This window comes from Phascolarctos cinereus, unplaced genomic scaffold (assembly GCF_003287225.1).
Source record: "Phascolarctos cinereus isolate Bilbo 61053 unplaced genomic scaffold, phaCin_HiC Scaffold_2;HRSCAF=192, whole genome shotgun sequence".
Classification (NCBI taxonomy): Eukaryota; Metazoa; Chordata; class Mammalia; order Diprotodontia; family Phascolarctidae; genus Phascolarctos; species Phascolarctos cinereus.
Window position 1 is genome coordinate 382,528,623 of NW_027555625.1, and position 13,132 is coordinate 382,541,754.

Genomic DNA, 13,132 nt, shown 5'->3' on the forward strand with positions numbered 1-13,132 from the left:
CCTGGAGGCCTACAATTCCTCCCTGCACTCTCTGATCCTGGGGAGCCCGAAGGCCTGGCTGCTGGGTCATGGATTCCCAGTGGGTGCTTTGTGACAGAGGGGATGCAGAGCCCCGGCAAAACAAGGGGAAACTAGTACTAATAATAGTTCACCTTTCCGTAGAGCTTTAAAATTTACAAAGTACTTTGCTCACAACAACCTTGTGAGGTAGATGAGGGAGCCCAGGCTTAAAGAGGCGGAGACTTGTCTGTGCTCACACAGCTTATAAATTTTAGATCAAGGTGGATTTGCCTGTTCCTTGGCCACAGATTACAAGTTTAACCTTAGCAAGCAAGAAGGACAAGGCAGGGGTGTTTGTACTGTGTGGGGCGGGGACAGGGAGATGGGAGCAGATGGAAAGGAATATTACTGTTATTCGGTCATTTTTCATTCTTTGTGACCTCATTTGGGAGTTTTCTTGGCAAAGACACTGGAGTGGTTTGCCATTTCCTTCTCCAGCTCATTTTACAGTTGAGGAAACTGAGGCCAACAGGGTTAAGTGACTTGCCCTAGGTCACACGACTAGTAAGTGTTTGAGGCTGGATTTGAACTCAGGTCTCCTAGGACTCCAGGCACAGCACTCTATCCATTGTGATACCTAGCTGCCCCACAAACCAGTCCCCAATACTGAAGCCTCAACACTCAGCATCCCCCATTGGGCCCCATTCATGAAGGACATCACCACGTAGGATCACATAGAATCAAGAGGCTGAAGGGACCTTAAACATCATAGGCTCATAGGGTTAGAGTAGAAGGAACCTTAGAGGCCATTAAGTCCAATCCCTTCCTTTTACAAACGAGACCTGGGTGAAATGATGTGCCCAAGGTCAAACAGCTAGCAAGAAGCCAGGGTAAGTGCCTGATAGGGCTTCATGGATGAGTGATGGATTTGGAGTCAGAGGTTCTGGAATTTAATTCAGTTCTGCTATTTACTATCCTTGTGACCTTGGGAAAATCACTTACGGGCCTCAGTTTCCTCACCCGTAAAATGAAGGAATCAGACCAGATCGCCTCTGAGGTCCCTTCCAGCTGTCTATCTGTGACCCTATCCCCCTATGCCTGCATTAAAACCCTCCTCAGATGCCTCATGGTGGTATGGGTGGGGACCCTCAGTTCTCAAAGGCCCTCCCATAGCCTTCCACACTCATGAGCATCACAGGCTAAAGATTTATTACTGCACAAGACTTTAGACTTCAACTAGCCCAACCCCTTCACTTTATAGATGAGGAAACTGAGGCCCAGAAAAATAAATAGCAAAGCTGGAATTCCAATCTAGGCGGTCTTATCCTACCCACAGAGTGTTTTCCACATGCCATGCCAGCTCTCCCTGCCAAGCCAGAGGGAAAACAAACTGGAGAGATCTCAGGTATGGGCCCAGGGCTAGACTGTGGGCCTCTTCAACAGATACCAGCCTTCAGCTAAGTTTGGTGAGGTTCATGACCAGCAAACCAGGAAAATTCCTCTGCCCCTCAGGGCTTTCTGTTTGGTTATAGCAGCTTCTGAAGCATTTACTCCTAAGCAGGGAGGGGTTGGAATCTACCTCAGTGGTGAATGCACCCACACTGATGAAATCGTGAAATTTAAGCATGATATTTATGGTATTATAAACCACCCAGATTCCTGCACTAGGTGGGTGGGGGGAGCAGAGACGTGGGAACCTGGGCTAGATGCCTTCTAAGATTTGCTTCCAACTCCAAGACTCTTAAGATTCTTCAGAGGATTATGGAGTTCGAATTGAAGGACCTTAGAGAGAATCTAATCGAACCCCCTTATTCTACTGGTGAGGAAAATGAGGCCCAGAGTGACTTGCCCAAAGTCGCAAAGGCAGTAAGAGGCAGAATTGGCATTTGAACCCATAAGATCATAGATTTGAGCCGTAAGGGATCTCAGAAGCCATATAATCCAACCCTTGTACTTTGCAGATGAGGAAATTGAGGCCCAGGTAAGTTACATGACTTGTCCAAGGTCACATGGCTAGTAGGAAGCAGAGATGGGATTTAGACCCAGGTCTCTGAATCCAAATCCATTGTACCTGCTAGGGAGATTCCTGCTTGGAATTTTTTTAACCTTTGGACCTAGCCCTCCCACCTTGTTCTCTTCTTCCCCACCTCCCGGGAATACATGCTACCTTCTAAGTTGGTCAGAGTAAGTATAGCTGGAAGCTGGAACCTTTTCAGAAGAAAGGGGACCCATAACTTCTGTCCCATTCTTCTCATCCAACCCACGTTCCTCCCATCCAATTCCATCCCTGTTAGGTAACCTGCTCTATTCCCCTTCCCCCAAGAAAATGTGTTCATGGACCTGGTCTCTTCCCCATTGCCCCTCCTCTGCTGAGGCAGCTGCCCACAGGTCTCCCAGGAGGCCTCCAGTTCCTCCCTCTCCTCTTTGATCCATGCCCTGGCAACATGGCCTTGTCCATCAAGGAGTAAGCGGACTGCTTGTGCAGCTTCAGGAAGCTGTCCTCACTCCCCAGTCTCCAAGCAGCAGAGAAGGGGGAGGGGGGATAAAAGGAGGTGGAAGTGCATTCTGGGTATAAATAGCTGGCGGCAGTTGTCACCCTCAAACACTGCAACCCTTCTGGGCTCCACCTCCACGCCCCCAGTTACCCAGGCTCGAATAATACTCAGTCATATTTGTCTTCCTCTCCCCAAGCAATTCTATCTGCTCCTTGCTTCTTTTTTATCCATCCTTTTCTTTCCTTGCCTCAATCTCCTCTTGTTCAGATTATAGAAATAACCCCCTAATTGAGCTTCCTGTCCGCTCCCCATCCCCCACCCCCATCCAGTCCATCCTACAAAGTCGGCCAGATGAATCTTCTAAAGACCCAGGTCCGACCACATCACTTCTCTGTTCAGAAGCCTTTGCTGTCTCCCTACTGGCTTCCGAATGAAGTCCACCTTCTCAACCTGGCATTCGAGGCTCTAAAGATCCTGACCCCAGCCAATCTTTCTAGCTTCATGGCGCATTGTTCCTCTATACGGGGTGTCCCAAAAGTCTTAGTTCACAAAGCTTTAAATCGCACTAAGACCTTTGGGATATCCTATATACTCAGCCCTGCAGAAAAATTCTTCTGTATACCGTACCCCAAACATATCCTATGCTTTCCTGACTCTCCTCTTTTTTTCACGCAATGATTCACTGAGGATATCTCCACGTGTTGATGCTCTACCCATTCTTTAAAGTCCAGCTCAAATGCCGTCTCCTGCAAAAAGGGCAGATCACTGGGCCTGGAGTCAGGAAGATTTCTGCTGAAATTCAGACACTAGAGCTCCGGCCTTGGAGTCAGGAGGACCTGAGTTCAAATCTGACCTCAGACACTTGACACTTACTAGCTGGGTGACCTTGGGCAAGTCACTTAACCTCTCTCTGCTTCAGTTTCCTCAGCTGTAAAATGGGAAGAATGATCGCTCACCTACTTCACAGGGTTGTTGGAGGATCAAATGAAATATTTGCAAAGCATCTAGCACTATACCTGGCAGACAGTAAGAGTTTAATAAATGCTTATTCCCACTAAACAACTCTGAGACTCAGTTTCCCCATATGTAAATTGAGGATGATAATGGCAGGTATTTCATCGAGTACGAGGAATCCAATGAGATAATGCATGTAAAGCCAGAGGCGCTGGATAAATGTAAGCTACCATTATTTCCCGAGTCCCCCTAACAGGTGTCATCTTTCAGTCCCCATTTCCCTTTATGTTCCTTTTTCCACGGCCTAGTTATGTGTTTTCACCAAGGAGCCAGCTCTAACACACTTGCCAGAACTGGTTGTTAAATTGTCAGCATAAGCGGTTACACCTCAGAAATCAGCAATCCCTCTAAATCGGGGCTTGATTTTTTTACTTCATTGATTGTCTTGACTGAAGAAAGTGAGAAGAAAATATTAATAATGCAAATTAAACTTAAAAGTGTGTGTGTGCCTACTTATTTTTTTTTCTTGGAGAGCCCGATTCTTAAACATTTGCCGATATACCCTCGTATTGTTCTAAAAGCACTGTTTGAGCTCAGTAGGAATACTGCGGAAAGCTCGAGGAATTAAGTTATCACCAGATTAGAAGCCCAGGAACTGGAGGCTAATAATAATAATAATAACTCACATTTGTACAGCACCTTAAGGTGTGCAAAGTGCATGCACCTTGTGGAATCCATTACCTTATTGGAGCCTCACAACAGTGCTGGTTTTATATCCTCCCTATTGGGAGCTAGCTCACGCAGGATGGAAACTCTTATTCATCCTGGGCCCCTCCCCCATAGCACCTCGCCCAGGGTCTCCTCCTACGCCACACCCCCAGTCCCATAAATATCTTTTGAATGAGTGACTGGATTAGGGGAGTAGGAGCTACAATAGGAGAGTCGGAGACTGGGAGGAGCCAGATACTAAGCCAGCTGCATAGAGGGAAGCTATAGCCACAATTTGACAGGGTGGTGGGCCAGGCTGGCATTATGGGTCCCAGACAACGATGGCTGAAGCGCTGGAGGCTTAGAAACCAATGACGATAATGGCCTGCCATTAATACAGGCTCTGAAGTCTGTAAAGAACTTTACATATGTTGTCTTATTTGATCCTCACACCAGTCCCATGAGGTAAGTGCTTTTATTATCCCCATTTTACCAATGAGGAAACTGAGGTTGAGAGAGGCTAGGATTTGAACTCAGATCTTCCTGTGTATAAGTCTCCACATTGCACCATCTAGCTGCCTGACTAGTATCAAGCCTGACAGGGGCCCTGCTAAGCTGAAATCTCAGATACCAAGAGGAGAAGAAAGGCAGTAAAGGATTGGGAGGGTGGAGGGGGTAGGGTTCTAGTTCCTTTTTCACTCCAGGCCTTGAATAGCACCTAAGAAACAGGGCTTTGTCCAGAAGGTCCCAGATGTTGGTCGTGGTAGCTAGGTGGCATAGTGCCCAGAATGCTGGACTTGGAGCCAGGAACACCTGAGTTCAAATCCTGCCTCAGGGACAGCTAGGTGGTGCAGTAGATAGAGCACCTGCCCTGGAGTCAGGACTTGAGTTAAAATCTGGCTTCAGATTTAAGTGACCTTGGGCAAGTCACTTAACCCAGATTGACTCCCTCCCCACCCCCAAAAAAAATCTTGCCTCAGACACTTACTTAGCTGTGTTACCCTAGGTCTAGGCAAATCACTCAGACTCAGTTTCCTCATCTATAAAAATGAGGATAAGAATAACACCTATCTCACAGGGTTGTTGTGAAAATCAAATGAGATTTTATATACATAAAACAGTTTTTAAATCTTAAAGCATCATATAAATGCTAGCTTTTATTATTTTGGCATCTCGTAAGATCATAGATTTAGATCTAAAAGAGACCTTTAGACCTCCTTTTACAAGTGAGGAAACAATGAGATTAACTAATTTTGCCCAGGGTCACACACCCATTTTTAGAGGCAGGATTTGAACCCAGACCTTTCTGATTCCAAGTCCAGGACTCTACACACTATTCTACATTGGCTCTATCTACCTCAGGGTTGCCTCAGACTTGGAGGATAAATGGGGAAAAACTTGTGCAGAGAAAGGATGGGTTGTGCATCAGGGAAACCTTTCATCCCAGACGGCTCAAGGCCAGAGAGGGAGAGGGTGACAGACACCTTGTTTTGAGAGTTGAGACCAGGGAATTGGCAGAGATGGGACCTGACTCCAAGAAACAAATCGGGTGGAAAGATAGGAACCGCAGAGGCTTTGGCCGTTGTGTTTGGGGGCTCTCTGGACCCTCCTTTAACCCTAGCTTGCTCATATTGGTAGGTGTAGTAGAAAGAATATTCCACCTGGACGTGGGACTGAATGCCACTCATGTGGCTTAGTCACCTCAGGAAGTTTGGATTAATAGCCTAAATTGTCCCTCCCAGCTCTAAGGTCCTATGGCCCAAGTCATACCTCAGAGGCCTCTCTACAAGCCTGTCAGCCTGAGGCAAGGCCAGCAATAACAGTTTGGGGGTTTTCATCCTTGAGTGGACTTGAGAGGGGCCTATTCTTGCCAGGGTTCCCATTCCAGGTGTGTGAGGCCAGTCTAAGTACACTTGCCACCTCAGGCAACCTACTTTCCCCAGAGAAGTACCCACCCTGCCCTGCCCTGCCACCGAACACTTCCCCTTGGGGGCCTGGGGCTTGCTGCAGAGCTGGGACGGGGAGGGGGTGCTGGGTGCATGTGGGGGTAGGTGGCAGATTGACTCAGCATCACTGTTGGTCGGTTTGTTGTGTGTGGGGGGTAAGGGGGGTACACTGGGAATTTTTTTTTCCCCTTTGGGGACTATTTTAATCTTTCTCGGAGCTTCAGGAGTTTTCCTGAAACAGCTTTTCTGAAGGAGGCTGCCGGCAGGCGTAGGCTGGGCGGAAAAGGCCTTCTCTTCTCCCCCCCCTTCCCCACCCCCACCCCCAGCTGCTTCTTAAGGAATGTGGCTGCCCTCCACCCCCACCCAGTCCCCTCCCTTCCCCTTCCAAAGAGTCCAAAATTACCTCTCCATCTCCCCTTCCCCCGTTCTGTCCAGGAGTCACCACACATAATACCAGGAGACACGAGCCCCATCCTCACCACCCATTGGCACCCCACTCCTGCCCCATTCCTGATCCTCTTACCCACAAGTGCAGCCCCTCTCAGCCATCACTCCCCTTGGTGGAGAGTGGCGAAGGGCAGATTTCTCTTACCAATGTTTGGATGCTTCAGTAGGCGGCATATGCGGGCCTCTCGCTCCAGCTTCTGATGATCTGAAACACGAGGAACTCCAGGTCAGAGCCCTATTGGGTTGGACTGTAGATGGGGGAGCGAAGTAGATTTTTCCTCCCAAAGACAGAGTAGTCCCCTCATCCCCCCTCTGAACCCCAAAACTTCCTGCTTCACCATGGGGGGAGGGGAGGGGAAATTTTCTCATTGATAGAAAAGAGGGGCTTGCATTATTAGCTCATCTCTGAAGTCGCTTCTGAGCTCTGACATTCTGTGGTCCATTCCAAGGTCCCTCCAGCTCTCATAGTCCTTGTCCTAAGGTCCCTTCGAGCTCTGATGTTCTGTATTCTAGATTCTGCAAGGGTGTCAACCAAAGATTGCAAAGGAAGGAGGCCGTCTCTGGAAACCAGGCCGTAAACACACTTGCCAAGGCTTCTCTACTTTCTAACAGCCCTTGCCCCAGAGCTGCTGAAGCTCCTTGGTGCTGATGAGGCCAGGCATTGGCAGCTCATCTTACCGTGGTGAGGCTGAGGCTGAGTTCGGGCTAATTGGACACAGGATCAGCATGCTTAGGAGGCTAGATGAGCTCTATGGCCGAACTAGGGAGGGTGTAGGATGAGACACCTGCGGTAGGAAGTTTGTTTTACTCATTCTTGGCTACCACTTGGAAAATCTTGCTGGAAAATCCTACCTGGGTCCTAGGTGAACTAAGGAGAAAGAAGGGCCTGTGTCCAAGCCCAGGCCTCTGGGAAATTAGAGGATTTTTCTGAGGCCAGGGCTGCTGGCCACACAGGAGAGAGAGGGAAGCCTGCCTCCAGTGTATACCACACACACCATCCCAGCTCTGGAGTCAGGCCTGCCTATCTTTTTTAAAGAATAGCTCAAGGAAAATGGTTCTAGATCATAGCTCCTGGCTCTGTGCCCCTCCTTCCCTGAGATTATTTATTTACCATCATTTTTGAAGGGCAAAGGAGATAAGGACAAGGATAAAGCCTTAGCATACAGAGCATCCTAGTGTAAAACACAACGCCACAGGTACCCTGCCCTTGGTGAAACCACTATCCACAACATCCTTTCTCCTTCTCCTAATCCTTCTAGAGAGGGAGGATGAACTCTTATAGTTTCATTCCTTTTTCTAAGGCCTCTAACTCCTACGTGCTTAGTCTTGGCACAAAGGTGAGTATGGGGCTGGCCCCCAATCATGGAATCATGGATAAGTACAAAGGGGAGAAGGGGGGTGCTACAGGAAATCTAAGGAAGGACAAACAACTTTCATCTGGGAGGGGAGGATAGTTAGGCTTCTTGGAGAAAATGGCATCAGAGTTGGGACCAAAAGGGGTGGGGGTAGGGGAGAATTTCAAAAAAGAAGGAGACAGAAGTTTCAGGAATCCATTTCAGGCATGAGAAATAGTACAAGAAAATGTAGAAAGACCAAGGAGGTCAGGATGAGATCAGAAACAGTGAGTAATTGGGTCTGACTGGAATGCAGAGGAAAGGAATCATACAAAATAAGTTTCATTTCATCAGCTCCTCAAAGCCTGTCCCCCCAACCCCTGCCCAAGCCTCAATTTCCAGCCCCCAGCCCCCTACCCACACCTCTCAGAATTCTGGAGACCCACAGATCAAAACTGACATGCTGCTTTTCTACCAATTATAGCTGCTTCCTATCTAAACTTTCTAGCTTCCAGGAGGGGCTGTTTAGGAAGGAGTTAGAAAATCCTTGACCTTTCCCCATCCCCTTCATCAGGAGAAGTTACTTCCTAGAAAAAAAGGAAAAGATTCTGCAGCAAAGAGATAGACCAACCCAAGAGCTTCTAACAACGCATAGTAAGCAGAGAATCTCTGTAGGAAGAAAGTCAATTTACTTACCTCCCCAGTTCCTGAGGAAGGAGTTAGCTAGAAAGGATTTTCATCAAGTTGGGGGGGGAGGGGGGGAGAGGAGCCGAGGCAGAGAACACACACAGTCTCATTTTCCTGGCAGTTCTAATATTCTTCTATTGAAAGTACCATGCTCCCTCCCTGGGTCCATTTTCCTCCCCATTTTTACTTAAAACCTATTGCCTAATGTCTTTCAAACTTGACCAGATTCCACACAGCTCCAGGCCTAGTCCACTTTGCTTGGTTAAATAGGAAATTGCTCTGCCAAGACTGCAAAAGACAATCAGTATGTCTCGAATTCATCCCTTGTTTCAAGGCAGCATGATGCTAGATAGAGAGTGCTAGACTGAATAAGAAAGACCTGAATTCTGCTTCTCACCTTCACTAGCTCCATGACCCCCAGGGACATTGATCCTTCTAGAGTTTCAGTTTCCCCATCTGTAAAACCTAGATGGGAAAAGCTATAGTTCTTACCTCCCTCAGTTGTCACGAGGAAGGCCCTTGATTAATTTTAATAAGTTATATGAGCTAGTTTACATTTATATCTCATTGGTGTAAAGAACTCCCTCTCAGGGAAATTCCCTTTGCCAATGTGGACTGACACCAGCTCAACAAAGGAGTCATCTGGAGCACTGAAAGGCTAATCGATTTGATTTGCCCAAGGTCGTATGGCCAGTATATTTCATAATCAGCACTTGAACTCAGGTCTTCCTCACTCGAAGGCTGGCTTTCTATCTGCTATGCCTCTCTTCCTCTCCCTTGTTAATTTATAGAGCCACAGAATTAAAGGCTTCACTACTGGAAGAACTATCCAGTCCAATGCCTTGTCTTTGATCACACAGCAAATTACCAACAGATCCAGGACAACGAGCCAGGTTCTGCCCATTTCCCGCCCAATCAGAATAGAAACATCCTACGATCTAAAAGTCAGAAAGGACCAGGGAGATCTTACCCAACAGCTTTATTTTACAGATGAGAAAACTGGGCCCCAGTGACTTGGGAGTCAAAAACAAAACAGGAATATGGAAGCCGAGAGAAATGTCCTTTCTCACACCCCCATTTCCTTTTTCCCATTACTTCAAATGGGTCCTACTTGAGTGCCGAAATTGAAAAGTGAGCCCACTAAGGCACCGGGGGCTGCCTGGGTCCCTCTTGGAAGTCCCACTTCTTGAGCACCACTTGGAAGTCTCTCCTCTGACCAGCGACTCATATTTTTGGATGAACTATAATTTTTTTTTGGAGCCCCATTGATGTAACATTCCTGCCCGTGGCTTTGGCCATAACCTTCACAGAACTGCATAGAGAAAGCGAAGGAGCTGGACCGGAGATGTTAAGCTGATAGGTTCCATTGCTTGTTAAGGCCTGGGATTTTGGTCACAGAGGCTTCATTGTTCTATGGGATGGCTGAGTGCCAAGAAAACCAACCACTCTCCAACCCCATTCCCAAACATAGATGAAATCAAGAGCCAGGCACCACCACCACCATCACCACCACCTCCCACAATGACCTTGGAGCCTTCCACACTCCCTCCCCTCTCACACTGATGTAAAATGCAACAAACATGGTGCAGAGGAGAAGAAACTAGATTTGGAGTAAGAATACCTGGGTTCAGATCTTGGCTTTTCTGCTTATCTACTGTATAATTTCAGGGGAAGTCCCTCCTACCTTTGAGCCTCAGTTTCCTTATCTGTAAAATAAAGTCACTGGACAAGATTTCTCAGGTTGCCTTCTACTCTGAATCCTACAGTGCTGCTCTTCCAATTGGGGAGCCAGGAGTAGACTCCCCTGAGAGCTATGGATGCCTGGAGCTATTCCAAATACTCCCAGGAGTAAGAAGTAAGAAACTCCTTTTTTTTTTTAGTTTATGCCACTCCCTGAATAGCCAGCAGAAAAATCTGCTCAGAGAAATTGCACTAAGCCTCTTTCCTGCTGGAAGGCTAAAATCTAAGGAGGTCTGGGGGATTGAAGGCAATGGGGCTCAATCAGTTGGTGATGCATTGGATAGAGCCCTAGGACTGGAATCTGGAAGACCTGAATTCAAATCCAGCCTCAGACACTTCCTAGCTGTGTGGCCCTGGGAAAGACACTTAACCACTGTTTGCCTCAATTTCCCCATCTGTGAAATGAGCTGGAGAAGGAAATGACAAACTAGTCCAGTATCTTTGCCAAGAAAACCTCCAATGGGGTCGCAAAGACTCAGACACGACTGAAAAAACAACAGAACAGCGACTGAAGGACACGTAGGGGAAGTGAACTTATCCAAAGACACACAACCCCTCAGTGACTAGAACTCTCAGTGACCAGTGTGGCAGTTTGCATAGTGAAGAGAGTGCTAGAGTTGAAGTCGGGAAGGCTTGAGTTCCAATCCTGTCTCAGATACTTACTAGTGTGTGTGATCCTGGGCAAATCCCTTAATCTAAATCTGTGCCTCAATTTCCTCATCTGTAAAATGGGAATGAGAATAGCACTTTCCTCAGAGGAGTTTTGTGAAGATCAAACAAGATAATTAATATATATAAAGTGCTTAGCAAACTTTAAAGCGACACGTAAACGTTACCCCTTCTGATCCTAGAAGTAATCCATTGGATTTTGTGATCTGCTGGACACAAAAAGAAATACAGGCTGAGTCAAGTACTGCAAAGGGTAGGTGGGAAGAGAGGCTCAGTGTTGACCCAAAGGCTTTGGTTACCTCTTAGGGACATGGAAGAACAGCAGAACTGCCCCCTTTACAAGCAGGTCAGCCAGGGGATAGGGGCAAGCACTGTGAGGAACAGGAATCTATGAGTAGCATGGTCCTTCTTTGTTGCTTGCTTCGGGCCCGGACCACCCCCAGTAGGACTCATCCACATGCATTTCTAATTGGGGGTACTCCTAACTGGAGGGGCCCTGTGCAATGGGGAGATTTGTGAATATCGTCCCCAATAACTAGTCTTGGAGCAGGGAAAAAGATGAGCTTTCAGATCCTGGGAGAGAAACGAGAGTTTCTGGGAAAGGGTAGAATCAAGACCTTGGCCTGAGTCAGGCGTGGGCATAGAGGGTATGGACTACAATGTTTTCAGGGGCATCTGGTGCCTGGCTCTGGCTAACCTGACTGACAACAGATTAAGATTCCAAGGAAACCAGATAAAATTGAGAAGATGCCAAATGTCAGCATTTCACAGCTGCTGACAGAAACACAATTGAGCCAGGCCCATTCTATGTCAATCCCGAACAGGTGGATGATGGTAGATCAGGAAAGAAGGTTATTCCTCCAGATTAATGGACATAGAGCCCTTTGGGCCATTGGCATTAATTCTGGAAGAAAATAAAGAAGAGTGAGAAGAGCAGAAGACTAGAAGGCAATGGGCTGGGATCCTCTTGCACCCTGCACTGACTTAGAGAGGTAACCTAGAGTAGTGAGAAGAGTGTTGGACCTGGTGTCAGAAAAGACCTGGGTTTGAATCCCAACTCTGACACTTAAGAGCAATGTGACCCTTGGGAAGTCCCATTACCTCTCTGAGTCTCAGTTTCCTCATCTGTAAAATGAAAATAATAATACACTACCTACCTCACAGTGTCATTATGACAAAATGATTTGGATAACCTAAAATTCTATATCAATGTGAGCATAGGCATTCACAAAATGCACTACTTCAAGCAGGCAGGACCATCCATTCACATAAATGAAAGACTGAAAGATAAAGAAGGCACAGAGTGGTGAGTGCCTAGCAGCTGCAAATCTGACTACTACTATAACCCTGTTTATATTCCAAAAGGTTAAGTTAAATCTAATATGATGAAATTTATATCAATATGTTAAGGTTTCAACGTCATGAGAAATCCCTCCGTCAATGAGCATTTTAACTCATCCATTAACTTAGTAGACAAATTCCAGTCAAACTGAACTACTCATTGTTTCCCAGCTTGGCATTCATCTCCTATCTCACACTTCTGCACACATGGTTCCCTCATGCCTGGAATGTCTGGAATACACTCACTCCTTACCTCCACCTGTTAGCATCCCTGGCTTTCTTCAAGGTTCAGCTCAGATGCCACCTCTTACAGGAAGTCTTTCCTGATCCCCCTGGTTTGTACTTTCTCCCTCTACAGATTACCATGTGTGCTCTTGGTTCTAAATATGGAACAGTCCCTCCCCCCCAAGAGAATATATCCTTCTTAGGGTGAAGGTCACATTTTTAGTTTTGTCTTTGTATCCTGAGTGCCTAGCACAGTGCTTTGAATATGGTGAGTACTTAACAAATGCTCATTGGATTGAATAAATATTAGGAAGCTACCTAATCAACAAGATTAAATGACTTAGCCAGGGCCACACAGCCATTAGGTATGAGATACAGGATTTAAATTCAGGCTTTCCTGGCTCCAAATCTAACAATCTATCCACTATGCCAAGATAGCTCTGATGAAATTTCATCAGGGGAAGTAGAAGATCCTGCACTAGGAGGGGGAAATAAGAGGCAGAGAAGACAGCCGTTTTTAACCTTGGGTTTCTACATACCCAAGTAGAAGGAAAAGGATGTCTACAAAGCACTTCTCTACCTATAG

The 13,132-nt window shown here is 46.8% G+C and overlaps 1 protein-coding gene across 3 annotated transcripts in view; it reads right to left on the bottom strand.

Moving 5' to 3' along the window:
• The window catches only part of CAMK2A (calcium/calmodulin dependent protein kinase II alpha), an 87,635-nt gene that overhangs the window by 58,592 nt on the left and 15,911 nt on the right, over positions 1–13,132 (bottom strand). For all 3 annotated transcript variants that reach the window (XM_020964251.2, XM_020964253.2, XM_078150517.1), the window contains exon 3: positions 6,696–6,755. In XM_020964251.2, coding sequence (XP_020819910.1) covers positions 6,696–6,755 — 60 coding nt within the window. The remainder of the gene's footprint in view (positions 1–6,695; positions 6,756–13,132) is intronic.